Source organism: Bemisia tabaci, chromosome 2 (assembly GCF_918797505.1).
Source record: "Bemisia tabaci chromosome 2, PGI_BMITA_v3".
NCBI lineage: Eukaryota > Metazoa > Arthropoda > Insecta > Hemiptera > Aleyrodidae > Bemisia > Bemisia tabaci.
In genome coordinates, this window is record NC_092794.1 from 20,377,438 (window position 1) to 20,405,253 (window position 27,816).

A 27,816-nucleotide genomic window follows, 5' to 3' on the forward strand; every position below is an offset into this window, starting at 1 on the left:
TTATTTGCTATAAGATGCTTTTGGCATCGCAAATAAGATTGCAACACGGTGACGCCTTAATACGGTAGCTTTTTTAGTAAAAATTTATGATTAACAAGTTAAAATGCCTTAAGAAATCTAACAACTAGCTGACAAAAGATTTGTCAGGATTGTTACAATCTGGCCCTGGTAAAAATTGGCAGTAAAATCTGTGTTCCAAAATACCATAGACCTACAGCCGGCTGTTAGATTTCCTTTAGCTCTCATAGCCGGCTACACAATTCCTTATAGCCTTTTATAGCCGATGGCGATTAAGCAACAGCCAAGCGATAAAGTGTATGCTAAACGTTACTAATTACGGATGCTAGGACTGAGTGAGTTTTTGGACTACTGCTCTCTTTTTGGACCGTAGTATCTTGATTTATTTTGCGAGAAAAGCTCCGTATCTTTTATGGATGCCCGCCATTCGTAATATATTAGAGAACCTTCAGTTTCGTTTGATACCGTGCAAAACCTCTGGTGTGAAATAGTTACTTCAAGCGCCGTGGCACGCTGCGGCGCGGAAGGCGGGAAGCCAGCGCTGAACGCGCATCGGCGCCTACAAACCCAACAGGGATACTTCACGCATAGCGTGGCACGCGCATCGGCGCCTACAAACCTAACAGGGATACTTCACGCGTTGCGCAATGCGTGAAGTATCCCTGTTAGGTTTGTAGGCGCCAGTGCGTCGCCGCTCCGCTTTGTGTTAGGCTCTAATATTTAATCTGGCGGAGTCAGCGTTATTCAACTCATGATTTTGAAAGTTTGCACATCCTGTATGGATTATTCTCATTTTAATTGATGAAAAAAAAAATGTATTATAGGAAAATATAATGTGTGTTTTGTAAATATTAAGGTTGTTCCGTATAAACTTGATGATTTCCAAAGCACACGAATCTCTACACAATTTCTTAGAGCCTTTTATAATCGATGGCGAAAAAGCAACAGCCAGGCGATAAAGTGTAAAGCCCGGCGATAGGAACTATAGCCCGGCTTTATAATTTGTTATCGCTTCGTATAGCCCGGCCGTATGACTTTCTCCGCATTCTACAGCCAGCTGGATGATTTTCTGTAGCCTTCTTTAGCCGGCTATAAGAATTCCAATGGTATTTTGAAACACAGCTCCTATCGACAATTTTTACCCGGGGGGCGATTTGTGAAAAATACCGTTTAATTTAATGCGACTCACAATTAGTGGGTGCTCTACATGACTTTTTAAAACACCTAGACACAGAGGGTAGGGTAAAGATGGAGCTGTGACTGTCCATTACTGATTTTGATTCTTTATATTTGAGAATTGGAATCCTTTCGGCAATTTTGAGTAGATGCGAAAGAACTGCTCATGAGGAAAATGCTGATAACTACACGAAGAGTTCCTAACAGATTATCGAAGCCAATTGTGTTTAGAATAGTAGGGGACGTAATGCTCTAGGGTAGTGAGGAGGGTGGTCAGGGAGAGCGTCATGCCATACAAAATCGTTACAAGGTGGGGGGGGGGGCGGGTAAAAATCCGGAATTTATCGTCACGTATTTTATGAGCGGCCGACCGCCGACCCCTAAGGTATGCAGACAGCACCATAATTAAGTACTGCGTGAAACTTGTATTCGAGGTCTATTTTTGGTAATGTCACCCAGATATTCTAATATATCTAAAGATATCATGTCTCAAAATAGGAAAATGTTAATTGAAGAAAATACTTTAAAGAAACGTTTTATTTTAAAATATGCTGATCACTAGCAAGAACGAAATGAAACCATTCAAGACTGTATTTTGTATAATTTAAGAAATTATTAAAATTTTACGCATTAAAAGTTTTGTTAATATTTTCCGTTTTCAAAATTAACTTCGCCAATTTTTCCTTAATTCACTTTCTCCACGTGGTTTGAGCGCGTGAGCATGCTGGTCATTCTCCTCAACTGCGTGACGTTGGGCATGTATCAGCCCTGCGTAGACGACGAGTGCGTCACAAACCGCTGTCAAATATTGCAGGTTCGTATTTCACTTAATTTGATTTTTTGAACTTTTCGTTATTTTTCGTTTCCATTTTTTTTACATTTTCTTAAATCAAAGGCGAAGGAAACCCCATACAACGTGGCTTTCAAGATGAAGAAAAGGCATCATAGGAAAATGGATTTCGACTTGATAAAGTTCGCACTATCATAGCAGAATGAGACTGTTCCCAAAATGCAAATTTTGCTCCCGGTCTTCTCCTATATTTTGGGACCAAAACTTTACTCAGATGTCGTACTAGATGCCGGGGCTACATTCTAGCCCCTTGGATCATTCGGTGGAAGGGGTAGGGGGAGCTAGGTTCCCATTTTGGCAAAACTCTACAAAACCACAATAAGTTAAGCATATATTCTGCTTGATTCAAGAGAGATTTTTCTCGAGTGGCATCAGTGGCGTAACGTGCTTTGCGATATATCGATTGATCTGCCATTTAAACCTCTTGAAAAGGATCTATTATCAGGGTGTTCGCAACGAACACCTTAATAATCGATTCTTTACCATAGCTTCAAATGGGGAAATATCGATATATATCGAAGTGCGCTACGCCACTGAGTGGTATATATTCAATAATACCTCGTTTAACTTAAGTGACACATTTTGCCAGTCGACCTATGCACTTTGCATGGCATGCTATGAATTGGAATTGTTAGATAGTTTAATTGCAGAGTGTTGCAATTCATACGACTCTCACTTTGAGAGTAAATTTAATCCTGAATTCCTGTATCCTACAAAACTTTAGACAGAGTATATACCTACACTTAAATATATTTAAATAAATAATCATAAGATAAAAATGTAACAAACATTAGTAAGTAGAGAGATAGAAGGATATATTCAGAATGACTGATTAGAGGATTATCATCATAACATAATGTATGTAGTTTCAATGCTACTTCTGAGATGTGTAAGCTAAGCTTTAGCTATTGGACTCATATCTCAATTATAAACTTCCTAACTCTCTCATCTAATTAGATATATAACAATGTTTAAAATTTACCTTGTATCTAGAATAAGGTTTGTTCAACAAACATGATGAAACATATAACAAACCTTGCTTTCATCTCTATATTCTTTTTCATTCAATTTTAACTATTCACGTTCGATATCATTGCTTTCTGCTTTCTTTACATGATTTCAGCTATTTGATGACTTCATTTTCGCTTTCTTCGCACTAGAAATGGCCATCAAGATGATTGCCATGGGTGTTTATGGCAAAGGCACCTACTTAGCTGATTCTTGGAATCGGCTTGACTTTTTTATAATCCTTGCTGGGTAAGTCGACACTCTTAAGCATGGTGCACTCGCTGAGCATGATATTACAGTAAGCGGAATAGTCAAGGTGTACTGATGAATTTTTGGGGCAAAATAGTATTCAAGCCAATCGCTTTCCTTAAAAATGTCAGAAACACGATTGGGACCAGCACTATACAAAGATCCATTTGTTTAAGAAACTTAACAAATACGCAGAAAAGCAATATTTAGTATTAAGGGAGTATTGGGGAGAAAATTCGTGGTTTCACTGAAGAAAAGTGCTCTGAAGCGGGAAATGTATGTTATATGGGAACTTCCGACAGCAATTTGTCAATAAGTATGTTCATAATTCATGTGTATTGGGGGGGGGGGGGGGGGGGGTCTGAATTTCTTTTTGACCCTCACATTGCTCGTTAGGAGCACAAAAAACGATCATCTCCAAAATATTTTATCCTAAATCAGGGCTTAGCACGGGAATTTCGACCGAATTGATCTTATTGGCGTAAGTAGTTAGCTCACAAAAGGTAACAACCCCCTTACACTTACGAAAAAACAAACATATTTTCTCTTAATTTGCCATAAAAATAGACAATAGAGGAACTTTATTAAATTGTTGATGTCCGTCGCAATTGCGTTCGTGGCATTTCCAGAGGCACTCGGAGGACAATTTTTTTTTTTTTTTTTGGGGGGGGGGAGGGAGGTCCCAGAACTACTAATAAATTAGAAATCAGACTTCGGGAGAGAAGGCTCTGAAAAGAAAGCTATGTCTCGCTGGGCACTATAAAATCGGCGAAAGTTCAACGCTAAGAAATCGTATCGAGCCATCTCAGGTATAATTCCTTTGCAATTAGCAATTTTTTCTAATGAACCGTTAGATTTTCTATGACACTTCAAAAGGTTCCGTAAGCATTAGAAAACTTTATCAAAAACATTCTTATATTTCAACGGATCACCGTATTTATTGAAAAGGATCTACGCAAATTGTCTCGTTTATTTTTAAGAGGTTCTCCATCTCATCTGGTGGTTTGTGTTTCAGGGCACTGGAGTACTGTCTCAACATCGAGAACGTGAACCTAACAGCGATTCGTACCATTCGGGTGCTTCGGCCACTCCGAGCTATCAACAGGATACCAAGTGAGTTCTTAATTTGCTCCTTTTAAAAACTCTACTCGAGAAAACAGCGATAAAAAGTTATTATTTTTTTTTACGTTCGAAAAATTGACGATGTCACCATACAAATCATCAATAATTACTTCATTAGCACAACAGGTAATGGTGAAATTAAGTCAAGTCGTGAGAGCAAGAAGTAAAATGCCCTCTGTTAGTATCGCGTGCAATGAACACTGAACGAAATTCATTATAGCGCCTGGATACAACTATTCGAGCTCTACGGATGTCGTGTTGCATACGCACGGATTTGAAGGCGTTTTGACACTCCAGGTATCTGTCACTTCATTTCTCGCCGCGCCGCAACGCGCGGACTGCGGGCATTGCTGCGACACTGCGAGGATCGTAAGTAACGGAGCTCCTTCGATGGGTCACTAAACTTAGTGTCTGTTATTTAGTATTCTGAAAGTCTAGGAGAGTAGATGACGTCGTGATTTACTGCGTATTTTTGGTGCCAAAATCCTGGACAAGCCCGCTTCTAAAACGCTCAAAAATTCGAGGGAATTTCAAACGCGCCGAAATGGCGGAAAAATGATGGAAATAATGTACTACGACAGTCAATGACGACTGAAAACCCCCTCCCCTAAGTGAGTTACGTAATACTTGAATGACCCCTTTGCGCTTATAATTCCACCCCGACACTTTGTTTATGCATCGTCCGATAAAATCTATTATCAATGAAAATAGAGATGAATCCACATGTAATCTATAAATGTTTAGTTTCATGCGTTGTTTTATTTGTTTGTCAGGTATGCGAATCTTGGTCATGCTACTTCTAGACACATTGCCGATGCTTGGGAACGTTCTTATCCTCTGTTTTTTTGTATTTTTTATATTTGGTATTATCGGCGTCCAACTGTGGGGAGGAATACTTCGTCAGCGATGTTTCCTCAAGCCAGACCCCAATATCTCTTATCCCAAGTAAGTTCTTCTTGATTGATTGCAACTGTCCTTGTCTCGCGCGCATTGCGATATTCATCTTTTGAACTACAAACTTCAAGTCTGTGAGGTTAATAGAGCGGTGAGATACAAACCTCGTGTTTACAACTATTTCGACTTCTGGGTGGCTAAAATTGCATAACCATTGAATTGAAGGATAACTAAGTTTTCTCACTAGGTTTTCACAATAATTTCGCGTTGCGATATTATATTTTGATCCCTTGAAGTATGCGTGTCATAACGAGGAAATCTGAGTTTATTCCCGGTAATTCTATCCCTTCAGACAAGGCCATGGTATATAAAGAGGTGTAACCAAAAATTTGGTCAGGGGCGACGGGCGATAGATGGAGCATACATGCAGACATATGAATGGTTGTTGAAGTGGATACATTTTTTAAAATTTAGTCAAAACCGGATCCACACTGAAAAAAATACAATCCCTCGAAATTGCCAGGGTCGTTTTGAGTCAAATGAAATGATTTTCCTCAAGCTAGACCCCAATATCTCCTATCCTAAATAAGTTCAATCAGCTCCGTTGCCAACCGGTTCTGAAAAGTGCCTTTTAGAAAGATAGAGTTTGGATAAAGTGAGAGAAAAAATATACTAAGAAATGGCCCGAACTGTACGTAATAAGGTGGAGAAATGGTGCTAAGTCCACACCATTTCGCGTGGAAGACAAAGCCAAGAAGTTCCAAAAATTATTACTTTATTTTTGACTCTAATCATAATTTTTGGAACTTTTCGGTTTTGTCTTCTTCGCGAAATGGTGTGGACCCAGCACCATTTCTCCGCTTTATTTCGATAAAGTATATCAGAAAACTACTGCAGTGAGAGCGCTTCAGTCGTGAAATATTAAAAGAAAATACGGAAAGAACTTAGGAATGACCTTCTTTCACAATCGCGCGTCACTTTGAGATAGTTTTAGACAGTTCCATTAAGTTTCAGGAACAACCGCGTTATTGCAACTCCAGAAAATCTGAGAAAATCCTGATGAAGAGGACGAGAGGGAGAGGGTTTCTCTCCCGAAGCTGCCGCGCCGCACAATGGAACGAGATAATAGAAGAGGTCGGACATGAAATTGGCAAAAATTTCAAATTTTAATGTTTATTATGACACAAATTCAATTTCATGGGGGTGTGCTTGAAAGAAAATTTCACGAGAAAACCAATGAAACCACTCTTAAACTTTACTGCCTTATAGTTTCGATAATATAACTTTTCAAAGTGTCCAGATTTTTTTTCGACTTTTTCTATCGACATGTTCCTCTGTGCGCCGCACGGCTGAGCTGAGCGCAGTTAGTTGTGTCTGCACGGTAGGGATGAGGAGCAAAGCTGTTTAGGGGGATGTGCATCACAACGGGAGCGGAGGGCGGCGTGGGGAGGGGTAGGAAGTTGCCGCAGGGCCGTGATAGGAGGCGTACTGTGCGGTGAAGCATGCGGAGGAGGGAATCAACGGTATGCTAATTTTCAGCCGCGCGACCTTGCAACAAGTTTTCTATTATGATTTATTTCAACTTTCAACGTGCAGTAATGACAAAAAAATATCCAAAGAAGGGGTATCGATAGGGGTAGTTTTTGAGCCCACCTCGATTTCGCCCCTGGACGATTTTTTGCTCACTGAAGGTCTATATTTTTCGGAATGCATCATGATTTGTTCATTTTTTTATCTGTTTTTGCACTAAAAAAAAAATATCTCGGTGTATTTACTAAGTAAAGGGTAAAATTACCAAGAATTTAGGGATCTATTCGATCCCAGTTTTTTCTTGGTAAAATTACCACTTATGCGGAATTGGTAATTTTACCGAGAAATCTCGGTAAAATTATTGAACTTTCTCGGTAATTTGACTGGACCTTGGTAAAAAACGCCAATATTTTTTATCGACCGTGGTGGAATTACCGAGATAAAATGGCAAAGTTACCGGGAATTGATTACCATAAAAGTGGTATTCTTACCTGGAAAAAACAGTAAAAATACCAGTTTTAGGTAAGCCTTACAGTCTGTCTTGGTAAAATTACCATTAATTGGTTAAAAAAAGTGAGATGGCAAAGGTACCAACGGACCTTGGTAAAAAAACGCCGAGAATTTTTTTTCAGTGTGGGTCCAAAACTGGCAGATTTTGGCGAAAAATGGGGAGTATGAGGTTGAAATGCCCAAGAAGCCGCAGTTATCGACAAAAATCTGCCTCAGACGCATGATTTGATCAGTTTACTGCCGCGCTAAGGAAGAACACCGTATGAACATCCGAAAGTTGCCAAACTTCTCCTCTAAAAACATTAATGTTTGCGGCAAATAATGAAAATTTCTACCTGAAACTCTCTGATACTTTAGATCACATTGCGACGGAAATTTCCTGAAAAATTGGACGGAAATTTTGACAAGTTTTCCTAAAAACTCGTATTTTACCAAGAGAAATTTGACAATGCAAGAAGATTCGTACGGTGTTCTTCCTCAGCACGGTAGTATAAGACCTACAGAGAGACCGAAATGATCAAATACTCATGCACTCTGTAAATTCTAGACTTCCAATATGAATACGCAAAAAATCGTAAACTTGAGGAAAAGTAAAAATCGAGCTGCATTCGTTCGTTCGTACTGAAATAGGCCGTGTGCATACAGTTTTTCTCCCGGAAATGTTTTTGTATTGATATCATAGTACATACTCCCTCTATTTTTATAAGCCCTCTTTGGAGAGTTCTCAACTCAAACGGTGCCATCAAAGCAGTCTCGGTTTGATAACTTGATTCGATTGAGTTCCCAAATTAATGTTCTCGCCTATTTGGCGTCGAGCCATCATCCCCCAGCCCTCCTATCAACCCCCCCCCCCCCTCGTATCAATCGTCTCACCGCACTTCTAGTCCCCCCCGTGCCGATTCGTCGCCTTCCGTGAATATAGAGTTTAAGACTAGCATCATAATCCGCATTCTATTTTTCTAGAATTCTAGAATTAAGACTTAGTCTAGAGCTTTGCCGCTGGCTAAGCTCTCTCAACTTGGTAGGGATTGAAAGTAAAGTAAGTGGTATCGATCCGCTCGGCCGCAACAAGCATTCATATTTTAAGATTTGCGGAAGTTGGAAGTAGCATCACAACAAATGAAACTTCATTGGAGGAGTTTATTCATAGCATAAAAACTTCTCAATCTATATAACAACATAAAACAATCTTTTAAACTGATGCATTTTTTTCACTTGACTGTAGCTGTTTTATTTTAAAGACTAAAAGTAAATAGGCTGTGCGTCATTCAATTTCTTATTAATGCTTAAAATAATGCACTCACCCTTTAAATTGTGCGAGGTACGCAACGATGAGGCAATAGCAAAATATTTAAGTCGGCAAGAATATTCTATACTTAGGTGAGCCTCATTATCGCACTTCAAATTACAATATTGAATTAAACAATTATACGCATAATAAATATTAATAAATTGCCGTGAGAACCACTAGGCCCATAGAATCCAAAATTAGTCGTTTGTTACAAAATATTGCGATTGTTTTATTTAATGAAAAAGCTGAAATATGAAAGATCTATTGTTGTCCAAGGTCGCGTTAAATCACTGAGCGCCATTCTCTACCCGGTTCGCACCCCGAAACATAATGCGGGGGCCTCACTCGGACTGAACCGAGTTTATATTTATGTGGTGTCGCGAAAGTAATGTGGAGGGCTGTGGCTCGGTTGGGCAGGCTCCCGACTCGGGTGCAAATTGTTTAGGGACTAAATCCATGGGCGAACGGTAAATTTTTAATGTCCGTCATTTACATTTTTGAGCGATCATCAATTAAGTATTTTACATGAAATGTTCAATCTATATATTTAATATCCTAAGGCCTTTTTTGGCCTCATAACAGTTTGTGCTAATTCGATCTCGGAAACTACTGACCGATTTTGCTCGGATTTGTTTTAAATGAAAGCTCTCAGGCTGTAGACGTGCCAACATTCCTTAGTTTTTCGATTTGCACGACCGACGTTGCAAAAATTTACCTCGATTTGATAACGACATGCTTGCGTTTTTGACGTTGGACAGTTGTGCTAATTCGATCTCGGAAACTACTGGACCGATTTTGCTCGGATTTGTTTTAAATGAAAGCTCTCAGGCTGTAGACGTGCCAACATTCCTTAGTTTTTCGATTTGCACGACCGACGTTGCAAAATTTACCTCGATTTGATAACGACATGCTTGCGTTTTGACGTTGGACAGTTGTGCTAATTCGATCTCGGAAACTACTGGACCATTTTGCTCGGATTTGTTTAAATGAAAGCTCTTAGGCTGTAGACGTGCCAACATTCCTTAGTTTTTCGATTTGCGCGACCGAGTTGCAAAATTTTACCTCGATTTGATAACGACATGCTTGCGTTTCTGACGTTGACAGTTTGTGCTAATTCGATCTCGGAAACTACTGGACCGATTTTGCTCGGATTTGTTTTAAATGAAAGCTCTTAGCTGTAGACGTGCCAACATTCCTTAGTTTTTCGATTTGCGCGACCGACGTTGCAAAATTTACCTCGATTTGATAACGACATGCTTGCGTTTCTGACGTTGGACAGTTTTGTGCTAATTCGATCTCGGAAACTACTGGACCGATTTTGCTCGATTTGTTTTAAATGAAAGCTCTTAGGCTGTAGACGTGCCAACATTCCTTAGTTTTTCGATTTGCGCGACCGACGTTGCAAAATTTACCTCGATTTGATAACGACATGCTTGCGTTTTTGACGCTGGACAGTTTGTGCTAATTCGATCTCGGAAACTACTGGACCGATTTTGCTCGGATTTGTTTTAAATGAAAGCTCTCAGCTGTAGACGTGCCAACATTCCTTGGTTTTTCAATTTGCGCGACCGACATTGCAAAATTTACCTCGGTTTGATAACGACATATTAGCGTTTTTGCCGCTGGACAGTTTGTGCTAATTCGATCTCGGAAACTACTGGACCGATTTTCCTCGGATTTGTTTTAAATGAAAGCTCATAGGGTCTAGATGTGCCAAGACCCTTCGTTTTTCGATTTGCGCGACCGACGTTGCAAAATAACCTCGATTTGATAACGACATATTTGCGTTTTTGACGCTGGACGAGTCATATGGTTGGGGGACCTCCCACCCTCTGATTTTCCGTTTCCCTCTCCACGTAAACCCAACCCTACCTGCTCACAACACGTGTCACCCTTCTACCCTAGCGTGGGTCCTACGCAGTTTCACTCATGTCGGGGGTCGGCTCATGTCTCTTCCAAGAGAATTGGTGATTAATCTTCACCCTTTCGCACCGTTAAATTTTCAAAAAGTGTTCTGATTTTCTTTTCCAGGAGTGTTAATTTATTTTTTCAAGGTTGTTTTCTTTTTTTCTAAAAGTAGGTAATTTTTCGTTTCCTATTATTTGTTTTTGAATTTATCATTTTGCCTCCAGGAAGTCCTCTAAGCACTGGGAGTACAAAATTTGGCTCGCGAAGCGAGCCAACAGTTTACTCGCGGAGCGAGTAACTGGGGGTCCAGGGGCTTGCCCCCGGCTAGCGGCGCAAGCGAGCGTAGCGAGCTGAAGCAGCTAGTTAGGTTTAATATGTTAATGAACAATTTATTTGTTGTGCCGTACATTTCGTTGTTTTTGGAAATTACCCCGAGTTGATTATTCACATTCACCCATTCATCACTATTTCCACGGTGAAACTACCAAACGACGTATCTCGGTTGACGTTCTGATCACAATTTATTTCTTAAATGGAAAACTACTCAACGTCAATTCTCAATAACTTTCGCGACTTTTCTTTTCTGAGCAAGGAAGATTCTGTAAAAACTCCAAGTACCCTTATCCTTCCTAAAAAAAAAATAGGAGCAGAGATTTTAAAACACCGCAAACGAGATACGTGGTTTGGAGTTTTGCCGTCAATTTGTTCTACAGCCTCGCGTTAGAATCTAAAACTCCAAACTGGACAGCAGAGCATTTCTCCTTATGATTCATTCCTCCTCTTATATTTAATGCAAATTCAAACTCATAACCTTCATACATGAACTAATGACGCTCCTTATCAACACACGGTGTTGAAGTTCACTGCTTGTTTTATGTTCCATTTAAGTATTATATATTCGAAGTTAAACATTTAAATTTAACCAGTATTATATTTGAACGCTTTCAGTCCTCATGAAATATATGTTTTTTCTTATTTTGAATTAGTTTAGCTGTATTAGGTTCCTTCATTATTTGTGTTTATACTCTCCATTTCCGGACAGCGTGTTGGGCACGAATGGGGCACCTTCGCAATTGGTCTCCAGGCGCGATTATCTTGTGCGACCATACCAATAAATCTGAGATGCTGAGGGTAATAATTTCTGTCCTATCTTACGTTCCATGTCAAATATGCAGCAGAAACGATAAAAAATGCATGAGGCCAAGAGTCACGTATCAAAAGCAGTATATCTCAGCTTTATGGGTTTAGCCATTAAATAAGAATTACCGGAAGGGTTATAGTCGGCCATGTTAGCTCCGATTTTTGAAATCTCCGCCGCGGCCCCATGTGTTTAAGCCCGTATCCCTCTATCAAATGAACTCATCAAATGCAGGATGGCGGAGATGCGTACTGTTTTCGCGCAGGTCCGCTATCAAAAGTTGGCGGGCCGTCAAATGTTGACGAACAATTGAAAGCGATCCGCCATCTTGCATTTGATAAGTTCATTTGATAGTGAGACACGGGCTTCACCGCCAAAACTGTTTGAAAATAATGGATCGTATTTTATACATCAAACAGCAGGTAAGACTGTATCGATATCGATTGTTTCTACATGTAAACATAGACTCAAGAGTCACTTTAGAGGCCTAGTTAACGGATTCTTGTGATATAGGTTTATGATTCTTATGGGTATAACATGGTAGCAAAAGTGAAATTCTTAGGAATTTTCCCATTTTTAGCTTTTCCCACTTAAGTTGATTCGATCAACGCCATATTTGTGTCAGAGCGACATGCGATGTATCGTATCGATTTGTTACATTTTTTTAGCTACTCGTCATTTTTCTCGAATTTTAAGATCGTACTTCCGTTTTCACGAGACTAAAGAATTCTTGTACCAAATTGACAAAGAAATTCAACGTAATAAAGGCGTCGTTTTTTAAGGGGAAAAATATCGCATTCGGGCGCAGTTTCGATATCAATATCGAGTAGCTGAAAAAATGGAACTAATAGATACGATATATCGCATGTCGTTCTGACACAAAATCAGGCCCGCCACATCCCATCTCCGGCCCTGGTACCAGTTTTCCTGGCCCGGACCCCTAGCACAGAGAGGGGTCCGGGGGGCCTTCCCCGGGAAATTTTTGAAGTTTTAAATCTATTTGGACGTTTTGAAGCTCTTATGATGGAGATTTTCCATCAATTTCTGTAGAACAATTACGCCTTTTTTTTTACTTTCAGCACCAAATACTTTCGAATTGTTGCATTCAAAACATCTATAAATTTTTTTTGAGGGGGGCAGATGATACTTTTCAATTCTAGGGGAGCCGGGCCCCCCTTGACTCCCCTTTCGTACGTCTATGGCGAGAGAGTTGAGCCATTGAAGTCGAGGACGCCCAGACAGGAGGCTCTTAGCATCCGACAACGGAAGAAAATGAAACGCAGTTACTAAAAATATCATTCTACATATACTCAAAATCTTGAAAATAGAAAGAAATCTCTAAAAAAGTAAGAAACATTTTATAGTGTCCTAGCGTGTTTTTGAAACTTTATTCACCTTTTGCGGAATTTTTAGGGTAATTTTTTCACTTTTCCCTACGAGACAAGGGTTACACATGTATTCGTAGTGGTTTGTCACCTGCGTCACGGGCCCCTCCAGGACCCGGGCCCCGGTACCAGGGACCCAATATCCCCCCCCCCCCCTTTGTGGCGGGCCTGCACAAAATGTAGCGTCCATCGAATCACCTCAGAACGTTGTAACCACTCGTCAAAATGTCGTCACAATGGAAGCTCAAAGTGAATCAATTTCAAAAATAAGTGGCTTAAAGTCGGGACTTAATGTGATTGATGAGTGTTGCAACTCAATATAGAGCGGCGTGACTCTTTTTTGATCAACAATCTCGAACAGATCGTATTTATCGATTCACTTTGAGCTTCCACGCTATTTTGACACAGGGCTTAAATCAGAGACAAGAGACCCTCCACTCGTATCTCGGCTATTGTGGAAGCTACTCTGGCAGCTATTACTTTCGGGACTTCAGCATTCCACTGTTAACTTACCTACATGGTTGATGTTTAACAACGTGTTGGTAGTTTCGTTTTGCAAACAAGTCGAAAATGGCCGAAGTTTGTGAAACTTGTTTGGCTCATGACGTCACCCGGAGCTCACCGTCGACCATGTAGGTAGGTCAACACCCAAAATTAGGGTGATGACTGATGCTCCCTAATAATTGTCCATTAGGAACTGTTGAATCCCCGAAAGTAAAATCTTCCACCTGTCGCTAGGAGGCCAGTGGAGGGTCTCTTGTCTCTGGCTTAAATACTGAAATTTTGGTTTGAGGTTATTTTGAACCAAACGATACATCGAACTACAATCGAATACGATCTATTTCCGCTTTACCCTGATTGATATGGTTGTTGCAGGGATCTGGCGGCGTACTACGAGTATCCAGATGAGGAGAAGGACTACATCTGCTCACGGCCTGACGACTCGGGTATGCATCTCTGCAGCGATCTCCCCCGACCAAGCTCGGGAACCTCGTTTGCACTGAGCCAGCACTCCGTTCTCCAAGAACGCCCCGACCAACACCTCTTGCGTCAACTGGAACCAGTACTACTCCGAGTGCAAACCTCAGGGTCAGAACCCTTTCCAAGGCACCATCTCTTTCGACAATATCGGCCTCGCTTGGGTCACCATTTTTCTGGTCAGTATTCTGCCGGCTGTTTGGTTAGGTTTTTTGACATTGTATATTTTTTAAAGAAAACAAAAGGAAGGATCTACAACGCGATTGTCGAGAGCATAGTAATCTACGGGTGTGAAGTATGGCCGATGAAACAGCGGACCCGGGAGGTTTTAGAGGCTACAGAGATGGACTTCTGGCGTAGATCCGCTGGTATTTCTAGAAAGGATCGCGTCAGGAATGAGACGGTACGGGAGATCATGGATGCTTGGACGCCATATGATCAAGGATCATATGGCGAGGCATGAATGATCGATTATCGATATTTCCCCATTTGAAGCTATGGTAAAGAATCGAATATTAAGGTGTTCCTTAATCCTTACATCCTGCTTATCAATTTTTTCCATGGGTTTAAATGGCAGATTAATCGATACATCGCAAAGCACGCCATGCCACTGGACAGCGTGTTGTGTTTTGAATACAGTTCGCCCGAGAGCGAGATGGAGAATGAAAATGGAGATTTCAGAAATAAAGATTTTAATTGAGACTTTTTAAAGAGATGGAATTAGAAATGAACTCTCAATTAGTGACGTATTCAGTCACAAAAAGGATTTTGGTAAAAGTGAAAAACTCACAATATTACTTAGGGCTTGATACGACTTAATAATTTTTTTTCTCTGTTTTTTCACCCTTTTTCATTATCCCATTTTTTCACGCAGGTCATCAGTCTGGAGGGTTGGACCGACATTATGTACTACGTCCAGGATGCACATTCCTTTTGGGATTGGATATATTTTGTACTACTTATTGTTGTAAGTGCAATGTGTAATTCAAGTATAAGTCTTTTTCTTTTTGTCAGTAAGACTCACCACCGAACCGATAGTCACATTTCACTATCAGGGCTGGAGAATAACAATTTTCAACCGATAGTTTCTCTTACTACACAGCCTGGTCTAAGTTCTAAATTGGGGTCGGTCATACAATGCACGATGCGGTAAACTAGATGTTTTATTTACCCCGTGCCGTCGCAGGGATGCAGAGATGGGAGCAACGGAGCCAGGAGCCGAAGGCGCCAAAATAAAAAATAAAGGGTAGAGGAAGGAATAAAGAGGAAAGGAAATGGGAGAAAAAGGAAAAAAGGGAGGAGGAAAACAGTGAAAGTAATCGAGGGCAAAAGAGAAAAAAGAGGGGAATTAGGGACAGGAAAAATGTAGACGACGATGAAGAGGCATTGATATAGGGGCAACAGGCGCCTCTTCAAATAGATAATCACCCTTCAGAGCTTAATTATGAAACAAGAGGGCGCTCTTATTGGCGCCTCTTCCTAACATGAGGCATAATTAGAGACTCTGCGTGTCCTTAGAGGCCGAATAGTAGCATTAATTAAAATCCCAATTAACAATGAATATAGCACTGTAGCAGTTTAGATTAGCGAGCAATGCGGTTGCCTGATATAATTATTTGGTGAAGAGTGTCGACGCATAGGGAACGCCTTCATTAAGAAACGATACTTCCTAGCATGGCCTCAGAGGCCCAATAGTTGCATCTATTAATATCTCATCAACAACGCAGCACTAATAGCAGCATAGATTGGTAGGTAATGTGATTGTTTGAGATAATTATTTGATGAGGTGTGTCAACGAATAAGTAATGCCTTCATTGTGAAAAGATACTTCCAAATGGCCGTGGCGGCCAAATATTTGAATGAACTAAAAATGCAAAAATTATACAATATCAAACAAGCTCATTTTATAAAAAGACAATTCCAAGGAAGCTGGCATTAGTGCGCAAATGCAATTTTATTTTATTTAAGAGAACTATTTCTGTCAAGTTGAATAGCGATTATATGAGGGGCTTGGAGGACAAGGCTCACAAGTGCAGTTCTTATCATATTTCAAGAAATACGTCTTTGAAATTTCAAAATTAAACGGATCCTCACGGCGGAGAGTAAGTTTAAACTGACGTTTTGATGCTTAAGTATTGGAATTTGGAGGCGAATTTTTCACAGATTATGCATTAAGACTAGTTTTACTTGAAATCATTAATATCTCAATTTTTCAAAAACTGCACTCATGCGCCTTGTCCTCCAAGCCCCTCATACAAGTTTTTATTCCAAATTGACAGCCAAGAAATTGAATCCGAACATCATGCATGTGGCTTTATCGATGAAGAATGAGCAATATCAAGAACTCTGTCCTTTGTTTCTAGGCATAATTCGAAACCAATACTATAATGTAGATATTTGTTTTTTACCCTCCTCTCTCTTAAATGGCCTATTATTAAATTTGTGTTCATTTTTTCCGATGATTTTGCAGATCGGATCCTTCTTTATGATCAACCTGTGTCTCGTCGTTATTGCCACCCAATTCTCGGAGACGAAAAAGCGTGAGATGGAGCGCATGCGACTGGAACGGGCACGATATCACTCGACCAGCACTTTGGCCTCTTCCACCAACAACTCTGAGCCCACCTCTTGCTATGCTGAGCTCATCAAGTGAGACACAATTTATTTTTTCATCATTACTAGAGTCCTTTTATACTGAGAGTCAAGAGACAACACCCCCTCATGGAGACACAAACGGACGTTTTTCACGTTGTCGCCCTCTAGGGCCCTAAAAGCTACATAAATCGAGTTGTCCATACTCTCCTTATGAAGGTTTCCCAAGTACTATTAGCTCTCTGACCCCCTAAAATTTTATTTTTTGTCGCCTATCGGTGGCTGAAGTGCGAAGCCACGTATCCTCGTTTGCGGCATTGTAGGCGTCCTGTCATACTTTACTTTTTCTTTGGAAAACTAGTGAATGTAATTTCTCAAAAGCGTCCTTGATTTTTCTTATCTGCAGGCAAAATATCCTGGAGATTACCAGACTCATATCACTGTGTACCTCAAATCATAATGGGCCTGTTGCAAACTTTTGCTAGAGCAAAAATAAGAGTTGTTTCTTGTAGATAATGCCTCAAAAATCACGATGAGCGCATCGGCAAAGTCTGAAATGCACTCATAACTTCACAATCTGCGTAAGAAATTTGCGTTTTTTTAAGCTTCCCGCTTCAAAAACGATACTACGGCACAGGTGAACATTTTGTTAGAGGAGTCGCTCCATCGTCGGCGATATTCATCATGGCCGACGCTTGCACGCAGTTCCGCGCGTAATTCAAGGAGAGTTCAAGGTCAATCCATTCGGGCGTGGAAAATATGAACGTTAACACACCGATTGTTATCTGGTCTAATCCAGTTCAGGTGTTATCTCGTCCCATCAAACGTGTTTTGGCGGATTGGCGTCGGCTATGATTATTATTGCCGACGATGGAACGACTCCTCTTACAAAATGTTCACCTGTGCCGTAGTATCGTTTTTGAAGCGGGAAGCTCAAAAAACCGCAAATTTCTTACGCAGATTGTGAAGTTATGAGTGCATTTCAGAGTTTGCCGATGCGCTCATCGTGATTTTTGAGGCATTATCTATAAGAAACAACTCTTAGTTTTGCTCTAGCAAAAGTTTGCAACAGGCCCATTAGGGGCTTGGAGAACAAGGGGCATAAGGGCAGTTTGTCTTTTTGAAAAATTTGGGATATTATTTTTTTTTTTTTCTGTAAAAATAGTCTCAATGCATATTCCGTAAAAAATTCGCTACCAAATTTCAATTTTTAAGCATCAAAAATTCAGTTTGAACTTTCTTTCTGCCGCCACAAGGCTCCATGTAATTTCAAAACTTCAAACACATATTTCTCGAAATACTAATAACTGTACATACTTATGCGCCTTTTCCTCCAAGCCCTTCAATTTTTCCTCTCTATCCGGGCTTAGTACCATAATTTCGAATTTTTCCATACAATCCCTCCCTAATTAAACAACTTAATATATAAATTTAATTGAGTCTTTCCTTTTTTTTTTTTTTTTTTTTTTTTTTTTTTTTTTTTTTGTCATTTCCATTGATCTCGCCTCTCTTAGGTGTTAATCACAATGCAATGTTAAGGCACTTGTGAATAAATAGATTAACCATCCAACCAAACTTATCTTCAATGAGTGTTTCGAGTTCCCTCTGTTTTCCTTTATTACTGCATTTTTATACATTTTCTCCTTGTTATTTGCTGATTTTCTTCTTCTTTTCATTGTTTTCTATTCTTCTATTGTTAATTTTTTCGTTTATTTTTTATGTCTGTCTGCTTATTGTCGCCATTGCCTGAGATAATTGCATAAATGCTACAATATCATGTTTTTTGCGAGCAGCACCGCACCGCGCCATATCATCAGCGAAAATCTCGTATAGTACTGAGATGTTGCTTTTTCTCTTGCAGATACCTGGCTCACTTGTACAGGCGGGGAAAACGACGTTTGATTAAGAAGTACCGTCTATTCATGTGCAGACGACAGGAGCAACGCGAGGCGAAGGAACAGAGGCAGCAACTTGAGCGAACACAACAACTTGAGCAACAAAGGCAACTGGAGGCAGCCGCTAACTTGTCTGCTCCTGCCTCTTTCGCTGTAATCACAGAAGCCCCATCGGCGCTCGCGAAAATCTACCCTCGTTCGCATCCCTGCATTTCCGCTGATGGTTTGTACCGTAATCAACAATGGGTCAGTTGCGCTAGTCATAGAATCGTGTTTTGATGCTTGATTCTTGTGGGTCGGCTAAAAATGATAAGATCCGTCCAAACAGCGACTTTCTACGTTCAATATTAACCGAAATCCAAGCCCTTTGAAAAGTCGGGATTTTGACGTCAGCCACCCGCGGTAGTGACAACCTTGGTTTCTTCCACCTCTCTTTCATCCGAGTTTCGCGTTGAGTAACCAGTGCAAATGTGCGTCACACTGACTGATGAAAGCAAGGTGGAAGAAACCAAGGGTATCACTACCGCAGATGATGACTCTTTTATTCTCGTGGAAATTTTTTTCGACGTGGTGTCTCTTTTATTGTGCACCGGACTTTTGGTACATTTAGATCTCATTATCCTCAATTATCCATTAAACCATTGAACTTGTTCAATACACATACACACACTGCTCCCGTTAATTAAAATACAAATGGTGTACGAAAGTATGTGTCTGTAATTTGATGCACTTCATGTTAAAAATGGGAAATGTCGCCAGATGACGCCACTAAGCGATGCATTTTTTCGCTTTTAAATCTATTTTTGTACTGTTTCCCATATCAGAAAAAAATTATTAAAAAAAATACTATGAAATGAGCAGTCTCAGATGAAGTAATAAAAAATGTCATTGCAAATTCTCCATTCTCTGGGTTTGGTTATCAATCTATCAAGTTTCCTTTTATTGATGCGTAAGTACACGGAAAAAATGGATTTCTGACTTAACAATTCAATTATTAAAAACAAAGACTGACATGTTTCAAATGTACATCTAACAATAGTGGAAAGCTAATTTAACCACGGGGATGGTTAAATTAGCATTTTTCAATGTAAAACCTACATTGAAACATGCCAGTCACTTTTTTTAACTACAAAATGGTTAAATCGGCGATTTAATTATTCCCGTATATAGGTACTCAAAGAATGGCTAGGGCAATTTTTTACCTATTTCGAATTTTTTTTCCAGAAAAAGTTTCGAATGTTTCGAGTTTCTGGGGCGCAGACTCCTCCTCGCGGTGCGGATCTCCGGTAGCGTCAGCTGGCGCCGAGCAGCTTGATTCGCGCCAACAGTCGACTGTCGTGCCCGGCATGCTTAAACTCCCCTCCATCAACACGCCCGCCTCATTTTCGCCTAAAAACGAAAAAGAAAGCAACGAGGTGAGTCCCTTAACTGCCGCACAGTGGATCGAGTCAATCAGAGAGGTCGAACATGACATTTTTGACTAAAACTGCAAATTTTGATGTTTAATTCGTCACAGTCTAAATTTTAAGCGATGCTTCTAGAAGCAAATTTAAGTTTTGCAAAAACGGAATTATAAGCGGTTAAAATTTCAAAATTCTGTCCGACCTCTCCTATAGACCCGATTCACTGTGTGCCGTTTGGTTTTTTCCTGGTTCCCGGTATATAATAGCTGTCACGCAAAATTTAAATATATTAAATTCCTGAATAAAAGAATAACAGATATAAGGACAAATGGACCGCGTTTAGTAGAAAGGAACCAAAGCCACACCTACTATTGTCAACTATAATTGGGCATTTAATTTTTCACATGAAAACGGTTGTGCGGATTTTTGTGCAAATTGCAGTGAATTTTCTGCAAAGTACGAAAAGAATTCCTTGGAATTTTCAAAGAAATACTCACAAACGTTCTGTTATATAAAGAATAAAATTGCCCCATTAAATTTAGCAATCACGGATGTGGCTTGGTTCCTTTATACTAAACGCGGTCCAAATAGGAACATTCATTTCTCGTTTGCGTTATGTATGTGTTATATATGTGTATATAATAACCTATGTTATTGTTATGTATCCTGCATAATGACATCAGCTATCAGGTGAGTTCACTGAGTGACATGCATTAAGCTTTTCTCGCCAGCTTGCTTGAATTAAAAACAGAGTGTAAGAATTATTATGTTTAAATAATACAAATTACTATGGAGTATTGTCATTGGTTGCAGAGAGCTAGCAATATGCTATCACCCCCGGGAACGAACCACCTGCAGCGGCGACGCAGCTCTGTTATGTTCAGTGACATGGTACTCTTGCACGACACGGGCCGAAACGTCTGTTCAAGTGAGAAGATGACACAAACTTCCGGGGGCAACATATGGAATTCTTTGACGTTCCATCAGGTACTTATTTGAACCGGAATCATTAAAATGAGCGCCGTATCCAAGAGTGCAACCCCTAAAATTGAAAAACGCATAGCCACTGGCGGATCTAGCAAATTGGCAACATTGTCTTCACTCAATTGAAACCTATGGAAATGTATTGGTATCCTTGGAGGGATTAGGTGCTCCGACAAGAATCGATTATATAGCATAGGTTTAATTGGAGGAAATCCGGTGTTGCCAAATTGCTGGATCCGCCTCTGCATAGCTCGAAATAAGTGCAACGGAACAGTGTCGACGAGACTCGCCCTCACCCGAAAAGCTCAAATTCCTAAAAAGAAGGAACATTTGAGAATAGACAAATCCATGCATTTAATCAACCCCCTGGTAAAAATTGTCATTAAGAGGTGCGTTTCGAAATACCATAGGAATTTGTATAGCATGTACACATGGGTTCAGCAAACTCGGGGGCTGAAGTCAATCATCGACTACGCGGTCACCAGGCAAATGAGTACCATGAAGGTTCAACAAGTAAGAGTTTGCGGGGGTTCTCCTGTGGTAGTGATCATCATTTTCTCAAGGCGGAGATTGCATTTCCGGTTAAGTATGGGCTGAGGAATACCTTGCAACATCAGAAGTGCCAGCCACAAGGAACGAAGATCGAACAAGTGCACTACAACATCGATAGCTTACAGCATGAAAGCGTGAAAGCGCTCTACAGGAAGCGGCTGGATGAGAAACTGGGAGTAGAAACTTTCGATACTGCAGAAGAGTTGTACCAGTTCATCAAAAGTTGTATACATTCAGCTGCGAAGGAAGCCCTGGGTATGTGTAATGAAAGCAAGGATGTACAGAAACCCTACTGGTGGGACAAAGAGGTGGAGGAGGTAATTGAAGAAAAGCGTAGGAAGTACCATGACTATCTGGCTTCTAGGACTGCAGACACCCGCGGCGCGTATAGGAAAGCCCAGGCGAGGGTTCGTCTTTTAATCACCAGGAAGAAAAACGAGTCTTGGGAGACCAACTGCTCAAGGATTGACACATACCTGGGGGGAAGGAAGAGTGCTGAGAGCTGGAAGCTGATCAAAGGCCTAAGAAGGGACATGAAACGGGACATTATATCTCCGATAACAATCTCACAGCTTGACGAACATTTTAGTAAATCATTGACGGAAGGACGACCAGAGTTTCAAACGGGGAATGCTGAAAATATAGTCGAGGATCACTCAATGGAAATTCGAGTTGAGGAGGTGGTCAAAGCAATCAGGGAATTGATGAATGGAAGAGCTCCTGGGCCAGGAAACATTCCAGCCGAGTTCATTAAATGTGGGACTGGCAAGTTGGTTAACTATCTCAGGGATTTGCTGCAGAAGTGCATTGACGGTGATGACATCCCGAAAGAGTGGAAAGAGGCCTGGATAACAGCGTCGCATAAAAAAGGAAGGAAGGATGACTGTGGGAACTACAGAGGGTTAGCGGTGACAGGAACGATAAGTAAAATTTATGGAAAAGTGTTGAAAGCGAAGATCGAAGAGGAGTGGACCCCGTTCGAGGCGGAGGAGCAAGCAGGTTTTAGGGCTGGTCGGTCTACCGCTGATCATCTGTTCTGTGTTACCCAGTTAACCGAAAAGAAGAGAATTGTTGGCCATATTGAAAAGGCTTATGATAGTATTCCTCTTGTGAAACTCTGGGAAGTCCTAGAAGAAACTGGTTTTAGTAAAGGACTTATTGGGGCAGTCAAGCAGTTTTATCGGGGGGCTTTTGCTAGAATCAAGTGCCAAGGAAGGCTTTCAGACGGTTTTTTTTGTCACCAAGGGGCTTAAGCAGGGATGTTGTCTGTCACCGACGCTGTTTAAGATATATCTAGAGCACGTTCTGAAGGAATGGAAAAGAAAGTGTGCCGGCATGGGCGTCCCTCTGAATGACCAGGAAACACTGTTCGCGCTATGCTTTGCTGACGACCAGGTAGTCATAAGTCAAGATCACGATGACGCGGAGTATATGACCCGGAAGTTGGTGGAGGAGTACCGCAAATGGGGCCTCGAGGTTAGTGTCCGTAAGACAAAAAAGATGTCAGTCGGAGGTGCTCAGCAAAGCATAGTCCTGGAGGATGGTCAACATATAGAAAGTTGCGAACAATACAAGTACCTGGGGGTGAACCTGACTTCGGATGGGAAGCTGGATCAGGCCATTCGGGACCGTAATCTTCTAGGAAGGAAAGCCATCGCCATGCTTAATGGGATCCTTTGGGACCAAAGGATTTCCAAAGACAACAAGAAGAGGATTTATAACTCGGTTGTCAAGCCTATTATCACCTATGGCAGTGAAGTGTGGCAGTTGAAGAAGCGGACCCAAGAAATGCTCAAGGCGACCGAGATGGATTTCTGGCGAAGATCGGCTGGAATCTCGAGGAGAGAACGTGTCAGGAATGAACGTGTCCGAGAGATAATGGGCGTTGAGGGGACGATTGTGCACGATATCATGACCAAGCAATTGGTATGGTATGGGCATGTGCAGAGAATGGCTGATACCAGGTTGCCGAAGAAGGTGTTGGAGTGGGTCCCCCCAGGTAGGCGACGGAGAGGGCGTCCAGCCAAACGGTGGGTAGAGGGCATCCATGAAGAGATGGAGAGATGCCAGCTTCCGGAGGATCTCTACTATGACAGATTCCTGTGGAGAATAGGCGTCGCAGAGCGCCCTAGCGCGCCGTAAAAGCGGCTCATACACACATTTTTATAGCCGGCTGTAGATCTCTAGTATTTTGGAACACAGATCCTACTGCCAATTTTTACCAGGGACGCTTTACCTACTATGTTAAGCTAGGAATTTTTGGCCGGATTCCATTCAATACTTCTTCATTGATTCGTTTTTTATATACGCAATCTGCTGCATGGCGATCAGTTTTAATAGCTCCGGAGCAATAGATGACGTAAGACACTTTATCTGTAAATTTTGGGTTCTGCCTAACCGGGTTCTGAACTGATCGTAGGTTGATGTATATTTCGGACTCGACTTTTTGAACTAGATATTAGACGAAATCAATTATAACGCCTTGATACAACTATTCGAGCTCAACGGATGTCCGTATTGCATACGCACAGATGTGAAGGCGTTTTGATTCTCCACGCACATTTATTACTTCACCAGCGTCAAGCCACCACGCAGCGCGACGGTGGGGACCATTGCGTGGTTCCAAAGTGACGGAGCGTAATCAGTTTACAGAATTTATGATTCAGGAAACCTTTTTTTGGGTGTTTTTAAGTAAAATTGAAGATAAGTAAATTTAAGTAGAACATGTTAAAAACTATTAAAAGATTTTGGTGCGGTTTTTTAACAAATGTTTTAAAAAAATGTTACAGGGCTTTTATAAAAGTAAACCTTATCGGTAAAAGGTTTTTTCACGAAAATTTAATTTTAAAAAAGCATAAAAAAGTTTTCTTGTTAAACCGTTTTTAACGATTTTGAAGTGCTTTTTGAATGTTACCGCGCAACTTGGATAGCCATCCTCAGGCAAAAATTAATACAATTTGCTATCCAAGGGAAATTTTGAAATTTTGCACTTACGCGTCCATATTGTTTGTGGCTTACTGCAGGGTTTCAAATTATTCTAACTTCATTCAGCATGAAAAATACTTAGAAATTATCAAGAGATTTCAAATGGGCCGTAACTTCTACGCACGACGATGTTGAGGCTTGGTGCCTCGATGTTATTCAAAATACAGATAATTTTCCTCAATGGCGTAATCTTTTCTTTTAGGATGTAACCTCCGGTCAAACCAGCAAACTTTTTTCTGAGTAAATGCACACTCTGACTAAAATGAACAGACGTAGGTATCTCACATCAGACTTGCGTATACTACAAGTGTTTCACCAGTATTTCCTTGACGATTTACAGGGCACTGAGGTTAATTTGGTGGCAAGCTACAAAAGTATGACCTGCCAGGAGCTGTTGGCGTTGAGTGGAGCTTTAATTGCAACGTTGCCAACGGGTCAAATAGCCCTAGATTCCTTGTATAACGCTCTGAGCAAGACCAACCAGACAACCTGGGTTCCTAGCACTTCCTTTGTTGAGGCCACCAACAAAGACTGGGTCCTGAAAGGTGAGCGGCTACTCATTTCCAAAATAGTTTTCTCCATTACGCTAGACTAATTCGTTCGCATATTCGCATGTTTGCGCATTTTTTACGGGTCATTTGTCACCTCAAAACATGAGATTACCACTTTTTTTTCTTTATTTTCAATAATAATTCTGTTTCATAAAGCAGATGTCTGATAGGCTCTGTCGGAAATGTTTGCTTTTTGGCGCGTATACGTAGTATACCGCCTTTGCGATCGTTTCGACCCCCCCCTCGATACAATAACCGAGTCCCCTAGTTCCTTACCGAAAAGTGACTACCGCGAACTTCTGAGATTTTCCAAAGCGTGTAAAAAGTTTACTAATCCGTCAATAATAATGATTAAAATTTGTTTCTCATTCTGGGGCTCGCTAGTTTATGTGTAATGAATACCAAGAGTCTACGTTTCTTGGTTTTTTTTAAAAAAACCTTAGAATGGGGCGCGCTGATTTAAAATATGCATATATAAGCGGAAGCAAGCGAACTGATTCGAGGATGGCTGACCAGTTCGGCACTCCTTGAATGAGAATTTCACTCACTCCGTTTTGTTCACAACGTTGCTTTGACATATCTCCACAACACTGTTATCCTTTTCAAAAGTTGGTACTCCTTGCTCTGATAGCCGGGGCCACCAGGATAGTGGTAAGTGCAATCTGTGATGAGCCTCGAGACTCATTAGACCATTTGCTAAACGTGGCTCATACAGGAGTCCACTAAGCCCTCTCGTCCCCACGCTCCTGATCACTGCGTCGGCGTCACGAAGAACAATGGGCCTTGGGTCCCAACGCGGCCGATACCCGTACCCCAATTACTCACGCTTCATTAACCATTTCACCGTCACGCTAGGATTCATCCAATTTTCAAAAAAAATTGTTTCGCATGTATTTAGCAATTTTTTCCTTACTCTCCGTTAAAACACAAATAAAAAGAGACCTCATTCATAAAAATCGGCCGAATAGAAGAGAAGTTACAGTAATCGAAATCCGAAGAAATCAACAAAACCTCGACTCCTCGATACGAAAAATAAAATGAAGGGGAAAAAAAGAAAGTATAAATTACAATTAAATATAATTGACCTCAAAATTTGACAAACAATTCATTTATATACCTAACGCTGAAAAAACTGGGAGAAATTACAAAAAATTTGCCTCTTGCAAGGGGCTTCTTTGTAAGAATTTTGACCTGAAGACAACGGTCGAATAACAGCAGTACTCCATACAATACACGGTGTGCCTGAACGAGTTAAACATTTTTCATACGTCCAAATCGAAAAATCTTTATATTTTTAACTACAATGTTTCTTGAATCGTTTAAGCAAAAAAAAAAAAAAAAAAAAAATTCCGTCGAGATTCTGGAACGCAAAGGCGCTTTAAAAGTATTCTGGGGCTATAATAGCTAAATCACCGGTAGTAAATTCGTTATATTATTAAAAAGAAATTGACTCCATAGTTTAATTCCTTAGTTTCTTGAATACGATTATTTTAAGCACTTAAACATTTATACCACCAATTTTAGCCATGGGGTGATTTCCTGAGAGCCGATAATATCACGAATTTCTCATAGAACCCCTCAACAGTGGCTTGCTTTTTTGGCAGCCGATTCGGCCATCGAACCGGAGTTTAAATGGAAGCTGATAATAACCCAAAGCTCTGAGAAAAATTTTGAGATGAGTATAAGAACGGTTTGTTGTAAGTAGCGAGGAGAGGCGGGCAAAGCGGCTAAAATCCTATCTAATTTTTACAGTTTTTCTGTTGAATTAATGTTGCCGCGGGCTTCTGACTGTCCACACATAGTTCTGTTCAGCATATCGATACATAAGTATTTACATTTTACATACGTAGAATCTAATTTTCACGTCGGGGAGTTGACATATTTTGATTTTTTCGATTTTATACGGAAAATTGATGGTTTTTCGGGATTGAAATTATTATTGTTTCATGAAAAATAAATGCACCCAAAATGACTATAGCATATTGATTCTTACACATTTGCACTCACAAAATTGGTTGGTAAATTCAACGAGTGGGTGCATCGACCTGGTATATCAAGTTTCTGCAATTTTTTACGGCAAATCAGTAGATTTTCGGGATGTAGATTGCTTACTTTCAATTCATGAATGAATAAAGCAACGACATGGTTGAACTTCTTTGCATGGAAAGACGTTTAAAATAACAAAATCAAGACGTATTTAATGCAATTGCATTTATATCGAGTCAATATCTTTTCAATAATATAACGGGATTTTTACTACCGGTGATTTGGGTATTTTAGCCCCAAAATACCTTTAAATCGACTTTATCTTCTAGGAGTTCGACAGAATTTTTCCTTTCTTCGCTTAAATTATTCCGTAGCACTTTTCTTCAAGAATCTGATAAGATTTTGCTTGAGGCAGATCAAAAAACTTAAATTCGATCGAATAGCTTTCTACTTTCACAATACACGGTCTCGTCAAGGTGCGTCTTTGACCTCGCAGTGTTGGATCGTGAATTCTCTTTTTATGCTGTTTGCCTATTTTGAAATCTCTGTAAATGAAAACTAAAGGGGTTGATATGTGCGAGTTAATGACGCGCCTTATCAACACATTGTGTTGGAGTTCACTGCTTGTTTTTTATTCACATTGGTTCTTTGGAGATCCAGAAGGCTGATTGTTGAAATTGGTAGACAAAGCGGTAGACAAAGAAGACAAAAAGGATACAGAGGGATCCTGTTGGTAAGCGTGTGGTTGTAATGGACATCGGACGTCGGAAATAGACTAACTAACGGCAACCCACGAGAAACCCAATAATTA

The 27,816-nt window shown here is 40.5% G+C and overlaps 2 protein-coding genes and 1 long non-coding RNA gene across 4 annotated transcripts in view; 1 reads left to right on the forward strand and 2 right to left on the reverse strand.

Annotated features, from left to right (window-relative positions):
- Nucleotides 1-27,816, reverse strand: part of LOC109043598 (Ca[2+]-channel protein alpha[[1]] subunit T) — a 370,781-nt gene that overhangs the window by 104,029 nt on the left and 238,936 nt on the right. The window lies entirely within an intron of this gene.
- The window catches only part of LOC140224018 (uncharacterized), a 91,324-nt gene that overhangs the window by 7,836 nt on the left and 55,672 nt on the right, over nucleotides 1-27,816 (reverse strand). The window lies entirely within an intron of this gene.
- LOC140223941 (voltage-dependent T-type calcium channel subunit alpha-1G-like) lies at nucleotides 1,580-25,078 on the forward strand. The gene is given in 13 exon segments (XM_072296466.1): nucleotides 1,580-2,008; nucleotides 3,168-3,301; nucleotides 4,317-4,414; nucleotides 5,197-5,368; nucleotides 13,956-14,044; nucleotides 14,047-14,091; nucleotides 14,094-14,236; nucleotides 14,932-15,024; nucleotides 16,528-16,706; nucleotides 18,511-18,767; nucleotides 19,769-19,959; nucleotides 20,761-20,934; nucleotides 24,809-25,078. Coding segments are annotated over 13 exon segments (1,923 nt in total). The 5' UTR covers nucleotides 1,580-1,915; the 3' UTR covers nucleotides 25,064-25,078.